This window comes from Anopheles ziemanni, chromosome 3 (genome assembly GCF_943734765.1).
Source record: "Anopheles ziemanni chromosome 3, idAnoZiCoDA_A2_x.2, whole genome shotgun sequence".
Classification (NCBI taxonomy): Eukaryota; Metazoa; Arthropoda; class Insecta; order Diptera; family Culicidae; genus Anopheles; species Anopheles ziemanni.
The window spans coordinates 86,876,789-86,888,088 of record NC_080706.1 but is presented as its reverse complement, the minus strand read 5'-3'; the positions used below and the strand labels follow the sequence as shown (position 1 = coordinate 86,888,088).

Genomic DNA, 11,300 nt, shown 5'->3' with positions numbered 1-11,300 from the left:
GAGCTGATCCAATTTTCTATGTGTACGGTGGGAAATGGGAGGCCTGCCATTTCGGTTTAAATGGAAGATCTAGGAAAACCTTTCGGACAAAGCAACATTAATATGTCCCGTAGCATAAGATAGTGTTTAAATGTGAAACAATTGTGCCCTCCTTAAGTTTGTGAATATATTGTCCTATTTTCCTACTTTATGCTTAATGCAATAAACATTTAAAACACATTTCATTTGTATGCCCCTTTAATGATTATTGTCTTTTGTTATAAACGTGTCCTATTATTTTACAGACCACCCAGGTCCCAGGCTCGCGACGGATGATGGACTTCAAGGCCTCGACCACGGCCACAATCGCCACCATCGACAAGGGCAGTGACCGGACGTTTGCATCGGCGTTTTTCCACCCGCCGGCGTCACCCACTCACGTCGGATGCTGCGTGCTCAATCGAGCGCCAGCGAGACCCCCGTCCGAAATATATTTCGAAAGTCGGGGAAAGTGCTGTAAAAAATTGCTACGATACAACGGTTATCCGAACAAGGTATATTCTTATACGTATTTTTATTACTATACAAATTATATTAGGTAGTAACATTTACAGAAGCTTTTACGTTTTTAAATTTTCCAAAACATATGTATAATATGTTTTCCATTTTCCAAAAAATATGTAATTCTTTTTAATTTAAAAGATTATTTTAAAAGAACCTTCAAGAGAACCAAAGTAGTTTATTTTTAGCAGTTCTTAAACTTTTTTCTTACTTTTCCTGATCCTAAAACCTTGGAGTTGACAAATTCATGATTAAGTGTTGTTTCGGCTTCTCTTAATTCGGTTCCTCAAAAGATAAAGTTTGTCATCCTTTCACTTACCAGAATAAGTCCCATCATTTGGTTTAATATTTTACCAATAAAATAGTGTTCGTTTTCTAAATAAAATACAATTATTTCAAGTAACAAGCTATACATACTCACTTGTTATAAGAACAAAATAAAAAATTGTTGATTTTGAATGGTAAGAGTGTATTAAACATGTTTTTAGCTCAGTATCCAAGTTTGCTTATAGAAGTTTCACTACCATGTTGGTGAACTAAGATACTTGTTTAAGCAAATAAAAGAAGTACAAGTTTAGTTTATGTCCAACATGTTTTGTTTCAAATCTTGTATGAACTAATTTATAGCTATCTTTGTGAAACAAAAAACTTAATAAAGAACTCGCTAACACACCCCACCATTGACGCGGCAAAACTGAAATTTTACGTTCTCTTCTAGCTTCTTTGTATTCAATTTAATTCCATTATCACGATGAACCACATTAACGCGGCTTAAAAGGTCCTACCCCGCCCGAGCGTCTTTCGGGGGACTAATTCACTTAGCCCGTCGTCATTATCACCAGCCTTTAGGAGGGGCTTTCAGGATTAGCGCCCGGTTGAAGGATGACTCGTAGCATTTTTTTCCCTCCCTTCTTCATAACGTAGTTACTGTACCGGTCCCGTTCTGCAGTACGAAGCATTGAAGTACATGAGTTTTCGGTTTTTATTAGTTTTAGTTTTCTAGAACCACAACACAGTCGCACTCTCGGAAGGCCGGAAAGGCGGTTTCATTCTAGGGCAAACAAAAATTAGCTCAATCACACACATGCACAAACACTACACATCAGTGCTGCTCGGGTCACTAATCCAGCACTAATGCTCGTGCCGACAAAACGGATACGGATCTTGAACGTCTCGTTTGCTCTTCCACAGGTTCTGCTGTACCCGGAAGAAGGATGGGCTCGCAGTGCCGCTTCCAGCTACTGGACGATAGCGCCATGCCGTTGGCGAAGGAACCGCTGCGTGGTGGAGGAGGTGGCCGGCTCTCGGAAGTAAGTAAGCGTTTGCTGGAATGCCATTCCGACACGTTTTGTTTACAAATTATGGATCGATCAAGTGAGGGAAAGCAACAAACCGTCCGACTCGGACAGTTTGTGAAATTGTGCTCCCGAACACGACCTCACCAAGTCCATCACCGATCCGTATCGATGTCGGACAACAGAACATCTCACCGTATCCATTTCCGTGCCAAGTGTTGACAATAAATTATTGAATTTTGTGCCGTAAAATTGTGCTGCACACGCAACACGTTCCGCTGGCGGAACATGCGGAGATGCGACTGTGGCAGTTTTCATCGTTGCATAAATATGAAATGGTGACAACGGAAGCTGTTTTTTCCTTTTTGCCACCCACAAACACACTCCCACTCAGCTGCCGTCGATGTGACACAGTTTTCCGAATGAAAATGAAGAAATAAAACATGGGGACGTGTCAGTTGAGAGTTCCGGCGATGACCGTTTGAACTAGTTTGTATGGAAAGTACTCGGACGCCTGCTGCAACATGCCACAACGATGCGCTCAGGAAGGGTGTATGGATAAGGGCAATGTTTGGCATAGTGCTGTTATATTGTCACCAAGGATAAGTGTGAGTTCAATTTGTTCCATTTGAAGAGGACAAGGACAAAACTGTGGGGAGGAGATGTGAACAGAACTGTATGCTAGTATAATATGCACTTTATGATGTTGTCAGGATGTACGCTTTTTAGAAGTGACATATAACAAACCCATAATTTCTTTCGACTCCCCTATGAAGAAGTTTAAAACGTCATGTACAAAGAACGCAACTGGTACTAAAAAAATGGTATCGGCCGGTCCCCCGCAGACATGACAATTAAACTAAACAGTCGAATAAAAAAGTCACACTCAACGTCGAACACCTTCAATAAACCACGACGATAGTGAGCTAGAAGGTGCTTCGTTTTGATAACTTCCGATTCGAGCAACGAGCCTGTTGAAGAACACCAACCGAGATCTTAACAAGCGAACGGAAACCATATGAAAAAGGAAGAATAAGCTCGTCCCGTCCACAGATGGTTATCGTTCCGTGTCGCAAAGCGAAAGCAAACAGAACATACGGCGCACACTTGAGGCTAGGAAAAAAAGACTTCCTCAACACAGCCGACAGCCGACGGACGTCGTTCACGAAAGTCGTGAAGTTATTTTTGCCTCAACTCTTTCTTTTTCTAGCTTTCCGTCCTTCGGAAGTGCTTGAGATGGTGATGGCTGATGGCAAGTGTCGAACCGGTTCGGCCGAGCTTAGGTGGTCTTCTTTGTGGGCTCCGGGGTTTTGGCACTTGCAATTGTCACAAATTGCCCTCTCGAGCGTGCGCAACGGTGATGTGTTTGTGTAGCACTCGTCGGGGTGCAATTTTTCCTGCTCCATCCGTACGCTTCCGTGGGGATGTTGGGTATGGAAGCTGGGGGAGTTGATGGTAGCAGTGTTGATAATACGTTATTGGTTGGTGTCCAACAAGACGCTGGTGGAATCCATTATGATGTTTCGAGATAGAAATAATACTGCTCTCGAAGAAAAACTTAAATTAAAACCACTAAATACTGGAAAATAGAACATCAAGAATTAAAATCATTAAACACAAAAACTTTTGAAAAATAACAAAGTGTTAAGAAAATAGAAAAAAAGAGTTTTACAATTCCCGTTCGTGTAGTTGATGATGAATATCTATTACTTTGAACAAATGTAAAGATTGTTAAAATCCGAGCTCATGCATCTCACATGATAATCGCAGATTTCCTTCAATTCTCCATCTAATTAAGTCATCAAGTTGGAGTATTAGGTGAATAAGTTAGCTCTATCATTTCCAGCTATAATTCTACGATTTTATTCAATCTTCTAATATCTGCAGTTGTCTTCAAACACTTCTGCTGGTGATGGCCATTTTTTGATATTCCACTCAGTCTTGCTCTGAACGAGACCAGATCCAAATACTCGCAAGATCTCAAACATACGAAGTCAATAAACTTGACTTACTTTGCTTGTGTGTTCTGGTCGTGAAGAAATCTTCCCAAAATACGTGCACTGTTTGCACAGATGTAAACTAAATGGAAATGAAATTCTTCTGCTTTAGGGATGTGAACTAAATGTAAGGTTGTGTTGTCGTAATTCAGTCAAAACAAATACACAATCTTAATAGGAACACATGTGTATCTCACAAATAAATACACATAGCTCAGTTTTTTTTAGGCTAGACGATACAACAAAAGTCTAAATATGTACCAAATAGGAATCTTTCTACGATTTGGTTCAGAAGGTCGATAAGTGAAGTGTGCTCTCTATGAATAATTTATGCTCTTTTTATCATTTTATCATTTGTTTCGCTCTAGAATTAAAAGCTACTGATCAAAATCTATTCTTACATTGTTTTAGGAATGGTATTTTATGTTGTCGATGAGTTCGTTTTAGTTTTCAAAAATATTAGTTGATTTATTTATGTTTCTGTTACTAAAATAGCACACTATGAACATTGTGTTAGTATCATTGGAACGTAGGCTTACAGTTGAAATAACAATTTAGGATCTTATACAATCACGTCCCATGTAGCTGACCAATAATTTTGAAACATCCAGGTCTTGCGACATCCTTGTTTTCTAGACTTCTATTTGGGTCTCATAAAAACTGCTGTTGCACACAAAAACTACTTACGAGCCACTTTTTCAAAGACTTTCTTATACCCTGCTGCGAATACGAAGAAATGCCTTCCCCCTAAATCCTTCTCTATATGCATGCTTAGTTTTCACGTCTAACCCATTCGATCGTGCACTGACCCACTTTCGCCGCAATCTCTGCCCCAGTTTAAGCTGCCGCAAGATTTACTGCCACCAAAGCGGTTGCTACAGGCGCAATCTAGGCGATACATTGTCCATGTTTGCCGAAGATGATTAATATTTTCCTCCCATATTCAATATTCTACAAAAGAAGGGGATGGGATGGCCGGAACGGAAGGAGAAAAGGCTCCAGTAGGATATCCTCCGCATAATACCGTCGCAATGACAAATCGTTTCACATTTCCATATTTTTTCCTGCCAACTTGTTTTCCTCCCCCCCACCCCTGGCCAGCGGAAAGTCAGCTTTGTAAGCCTCTCTCTCACTCTCCCCAGCTTCCGAGCGGGGGAGGATGGCCATCGATCTCCAAAGGGAAACGGCCGCCGTCGGTTTCCCGGAACCCGCGGAGCGGATTATCTCGCAAAACCCTTCGGGGCAGTGATTGGGTTTATTTGTGGATCGGCAAATTTGTCTTCCGAAATTCGGCTTTCCCGCCTCCGATATTTGTATGTGCTTCCGCCGTTTCGGTTCCTACATTCAACAACTCGTTCCCGGCACCGCGGGGCAAACACGTCCCCCCTCCCCCAACGGAAGGCGACCGCTTTTGTCGTTCCGCTCGGGGAAAAAGTTAAATTCAACCGGGTCGGGTTCAAACCATGGGACGGCCCAAGGTTTCGGATACTTTCCGACCGTGTTTGCTTAGCATGGCGCCATCGTGTCGCCGGGTAGGGGTTTTTCCCCGTCACAGGACCAGCTCCGAAACCCAAAACAGTGGCACCGTAATGGGCAACTTCCTTTTGTCCATAACATTGACTCGATTCGACAGTGGAATGTCAATTTTTCCACCCTGTTAACTTTGGTGTCTGCCCCCGTGGACGGCCGTTTTCCCTTTTTGTTTATGTAATGGAGATAATTATCCTTTGTGGTGGGACGCTTTGCCTCCTTTCCCAAGGGAGCCCAAGGGAAAGTTACTCCTTTCGCTAGCCGACGGTTTGAAGCACCTCGAATAAGGACCTTTTTTCCAATTCAAATACTGGATCTTTCGAAAGGCTCGGTTTGGAATGTAAGGTTTGTTCTGCTTTCGTTGGACGTTGGGCAAAGTGCTCGCAAAAGGTCGAGGAAAGATTTTCTTAGGGCATCTAATGAGAATGACTTCTTGGCACTCCGGTGGTCCGAGGTGGTTTCGCGCTGAAGACGAACTTCTTCTCCAAAATCCGCATCGAAAGCGGAGAGCAATCAAATGAAGTTCTTACACCAGCAGCAGCAGTAGGAAATGAAGCAGGGACTTGCATTGGTGGAAGTGCTCGGAAGCGAATAAAATAATGGCCAACCACACCGTTGACTTTTCTCCCTCCGGGGGTGTTCGGTGTTGAAGGAAGCGGAAAAGCGAGGAAGTGAAAGTAAACACCATAAAAAGGGATACTTCGAAAGACATAAAAATGCAATGGAAGGCTTTTACCGTTGGCGTTTTTCCCGGCAGCGGTCCGCCCCAAAATTAAAACAGCTAGTAATGGAAAGCGCGTCGCGTGAGCGTTTCCCTCTAACAGCCATTTTCCCATCGGGGGCAGAATTTTTCAGATAATTAGTTCCAGTGCGCCATCGAAATCTTTCCACGCCGAGTCGAGCTAGCTGGAAATAAAAAACGGTGAGACGATTCATTTTCCGTTTCCACTTTCCAATTGTGTGTTCGCTTTTTTTTTGGTAAATACCTGCACGTGGCCAAAGTTTTAATTTGTTGTGCCTGAATTAATTACCAGCGTAATCTTTCCATTCGCCACCGAAGGTCTGACCCTAACGACCTGTCACGGTGGCCGTTGGTGGTTGATTTTCCTTCGGTCGCGGGCGGGCAGTGATTGAGTTAACAATGAGTGTGGAAATTGATGTTGGCTGGCGATTGTGACCTGCCTGGTCAGGTTTTTATGGAGCCATTTGAAGGATAACGCTGGCACAATACCTTAAAGGGGCCTACGATGGAAGATTAATGATGGTTGATTTTAAATTGTCAAACAACGACACAACAGGGACATTTATAAAATGGAGGAAGCGTTGATGGAATTGAATTTTCATGAAATACTTTCGCAAATATTCTCTGAAAGTAATTCATCCAATCAAGCTAAGTGTCCCTTCGATGGATGATCCATTTTCTCGTGTAATTTTAGCACAATCAATCTTTACTCTTTCCCTTTCCACACGTTTCCTCTGCTTTCCTTTTCCTTGTTGCCACCGCTACGTGATAAAACTTATCCGTCGTGGATTCATTAAATTTATTTCAATCCATTTCCCCGTTCGACGCGTTCCGTCAGCAAGGCGTTCATTTATCAGACGGGCGGTGATTGCGAAAAGTGTCAACACTAATGCCGATGTCACTGATGCTGATGAGTGATATAAAATTTACATTTAGTTGATTATTTTCCAAAGTGGGAAAGAAGGACTCTTTTTGTAACGTGCCAAATGGAAAATGCGAGGAAGTCGAGTAAAGGAAAACAACATTCAAATGAAGCACTAACGATAGTCAAACCAGTCGAAATACTAGTTCACTAGAAGGAAGGTTCTCTTATCGTGTTTGCGATCGTTTAATGTCGTTGTCAGATCCCTACGAAATGCTCAATTCCAAGAAATCTCATTCCTCTCTTGGTAAAACCCTGTCCCTTAATCACAGAAGGTTGTATGAAATATCAACAGAAATAAATTACGAAAGTGTCAATTCGTCTAATTAAAATGTTCACTTTACAGCCCAACGCGTGGCAAGGCGAAGGATAATTTAACGATTTTCAACATGGGGAGTGTCTTCTGACGTTCTTTCGGATAAGAAAAGAAAAGGATAAATACGTAAATTTCACGTTATTCTCGACAAGACTAATCAAATGTAACGATTTCGTTAGTCCCGGAGGTTCTTCTGGGGGAAACCACGAAGACTCTGATCCGTTGGTTTATTCTACGAGTAAACTTGGCCCATACCGCTTCACAAGATAATTCAACCTAGTTGTAAAACCAGCCTCGTAGATCGCTTCCGAATGACAGAACGGTGCCGAGCCATAAACAAGGCCATAACAATAATTGAAAAGGAACGATCGAACGAAAGCCGGTGATGGCTCGTCGGAAGCCTCCAGCGGGCGAGGACTTTCAGCATTTTGGCCAGCAAGAAACAGAAAATTGCAATAAAAACAACCTATTTGGCCCGGAGAGTCTTCGAGCGAAAAAGGGGTGCGAGCGGTGTCCGGGGGCGTTGGGCGAAGGATGAAGCGAAAAAAGGATGCTTCTTGCACATCAAAGCGGAAAGGACATGGCCTCATCGTCGTCATGGCCCGCCAGGGAACGGCCGGAGCGATATTTGTTTTCCTTTCACCGAAATCGTCCGCTTTTCTCTCCCTTTCCCGCTTCATCCGGTCCGCCCCGGGGAAGGTTTTATTCCCACGAAAGGTCAGTCTTCCGGCGGGTGTGGAAAGCTGCCTTTCCACAAACGCAACGACGAATGCTACGGAAAAACGCTTCCGAACAAATAAAACGTTATTGGAACTAGTCCAAGCATTTTGCCAAAACCAAAAAAAAAAAACTCCTACACACGCACACACAAACGACAGAAACCATTCGTTGCTGGCGATCGACCAAACGAGTCGTTTGGCGTTTTTCAAGCAACCTACGTGCGAGTGTGTATATGAGGAGCCGTCCATTTATGAGAAAATGTGTCTACTTTCGCCCCTCCCCCACCAAGGATTCGCCAATCCTCCGTCCGGTTCCGAGATGTTTCCAACGAAACGAAAGAAAAACGAACACACAGCTTTATGTGTGTTTTTGCTGCGGGAAGTTGAAAATTATACCCTCGGGGGCTGACTGGTCCTTTTTTCCACGGAGAAACGTTTTCCTTTGCCGCCGCGCCTGAGAGCTGTTTGGGAAAAAGGTTTCGATGCTGTTCGGATTTCAATTCGTTCGGCACTGACATCTTTATCTGCGTAAGTGACTGCTAAATTTAAGCCCGTTTGTGTTTTTGTGTAATTTCTTTACAAAAAAAGACAGCACTTTTAAGTATGACTTTTTGAATGATCAGTTATAAATCTATGTGTAACTCTACGCAATATTTTCCATTAAGTTACCTTACTTTTGTGGGATTTAAAATCAAATGGTATAAAAAAGTTAAAAGACCAGACTTATTTAAAGCTAAAAATAATTAGTCTACTTAATGATATGAAAGCAAGATTGAGAACTACAAAACTTCCCTAAAACAGTTTAAAATTCTCGAACAAAGTTGCGTTGATGTATCTGTTTTATCAGAAAAAATCTTGTTTGAACTCAATGTCATTTGCAAAGGTGAATATAATCTATTTTCGAAACAATTAAGCTTGTCCTACGCGTCATATAAATCTACTATGGCACCTCAAACGTAACCTTAATCTCAGCTTTCAGCGATTTGCCAAACTGCTTTCATCTTTCATTCGCTGCGTAAACTTCTTTATCTTAAAGACGTATACATTTCCCTAGTGTCAACAGCTATTAGAAAGAGTGTCCGTTTTAATTTACCACCAACCGTCCGCGCTTTGCAGCTATTAACAACGAGGCTTCGCATCCGATCTTCCGAAACCACCCAAACTGACGCGTTCCAGGCAGGCGCGTATCCAAGACAACGGCGAGAAAAGCAAGGCAGGCTCGCCGCTCATTCTTAAGCGCCGAAAAAGGGCACCCACCGAGAACCTCAAAAGAGAGGACTAAATTTAGCAAGTAATTTAATACAGCATCTCATTAGCCGTGCCCCGGGACTGCGCTGCTGCCGAGCCGGTCGCTGTGGAGACGGTAATCCTGGAGCGGCGAACCACCTAATTTAAATCTGGCTTCCACACCCACGCCAGCCGAAGCTCTGGTCGTCGTCGGAAAAACCGCAACGAGCGGCGCAGAGTGTTGGGTGTTTCCAGTTTTTATTTTCCTCCGGTTCTGCTCAGCCAACCACTTTGCCTTTGGTGTTTATTCAAGGCTCCCGCTCAAGCCGAAAGCTTGCGGGAACCCGGCATGCCATTCATTTGCCTTCCCTAAGCAACGGCGTCGCGCTACGACAACTTGTGAAATTATGTCATAATTCTGCGCAAAACATTCACAAATTAAACCAAGTCATTTGGAAATCCTTCCTGCAAACGCCTGCCCCACCGCAGCGGCTTTTCCCTTGCCAACTGCGGGACGGAAAGTTTTTCTTGAAGCCCGCCGGAAACACTTTCCATTTCAAGGCCTGCTCGGTTGCTTTGATATTCAACTCAACTCGGCCGCGGGGAAATTTGGGAAAGCTGGAAAACCAAAGCGAATAAATCAACAAATCAAAACGGGCCAATCTGAAGCAACAGAAGGTTATCTTCTGTTAGAATCAACTTGTTTGTGTGTTTAGATTTATTGATAATATTTTTATAGATTTTAAACAACAGTGAATTAGATTAGATAAGTAAGATTTATTGAAACCCGGGTTGTATTAAAATTGTTTTAAAATAATATCACTTTTCATACGAAAGGTCCGCAATTTTATATTTCTTAAATTGATTGCAAAACGAATTAAAACCTTAAAAAGTTCTTAATAACTTCAACTAATAATCAACTGCATGTTTTGCATTTAAACCAAACAAAGATGCAACAAAAGATAGCACAATCGTCTACATAGATTACGATAAATGTATGCCAAAATATATGTGAACCGAAAATTTAAAACATTTTTCACTCCTTGCAATCTAAATAGTTCGTTTAATTTCATACTAATTACAGACAAACAACGCATGGGAAAATGATCGTTGCTGGCGATGGTGCACTCCTTATTGTAGGAACCTTCAAGAGGCGAGTTCCGGATCCAGACTTTAAGGTATTACAACAACTTCTCCACCAATGTTTTATTCTAAGCGAATAGCACCATTAGTTCATGTTTGGAACATTTCCCAATGGAAAACATTCGTTATTCATATTGGCCATCGCTGATGTCGTTAAACATAAAGTTGTGTATTCATGCTCTCGCAAGGTTTCAATAAAGGATTGTTGATAATATTTGCACAGGACCAACCCATCGGTCAATGATACGCCATCTCGAATGTCACGCAACACCGCGGGGACCGTATCATTAAATTAACCCTTGTTTGCTTATACGGCTCGCCTTCGTGTAAGGGTTGTTTTTTTATTTTTCATGTTCATCATTTTCCATCCCCAGCTCTACCTATCGTCCAACATTAGTCTGGCCGACTACAACATGGGCTACTGTTTGACGGGCACGCTGGAGCGGGGCTGCGAGCGGACGAACCAGTTCCAAACCACCCACTTTGCCGTCATCCGACGCTGCTGGCCCTCCAACGAACACGATGGGCATCACGGTGGGGGTTTTGGGGCGGCTGGTGGCGGTAGCGGTGGTGCAAGTAAGAACAACAACAAAACACAACACACCTACATCGATTTTCTCTTCAACCGATGATAACGACGACAAGCTGAAAGGTCGTAAACATTTTCCTTTTGATGATCATCCTAAAAGGACCCGAAAATAGAATTATGTTTCGTTGGCTTATCATTGTTTTCCACCGGATTGACGACCCGTTTAAAATGTGGTGAAAAAAAGATGAGAAGGATATTTAATGCACAGAATAGTGCAAGTGAATACACTTCTACGTGGAGTAAATCGATGATAAGGTATTTAGATATGGCAGAACATGGA

At 42.6% G+C, this 11,300-nt stretch overlaps 1 protein-coding gene across 1 annotated transcript; it reads left to right on the top strand.

Moving 5' to 3' along the window:
* The first annotated feature begins 311 nt into the window (after nt 1-311).
* Nucleotides 312-11,063, top strand: LOC131289962 (uncharacterized). The gene is made up of 4 exons (XM_058319316.1): nt 312-533; nt 1,732-1,850; nt 10,373-10,466; nt 10,806-11,063. The coding sequence occupies exons 1-4, from the start codon at nt 312-314 to the stop codon at nt 11,061-11,063; spliced, it is 693 nt and encodes a 230-aa protein (XP_058175299.1).
* The last annotated feature ends 237 nt before the right edge of the window (nt 11,064-11,300 follow it).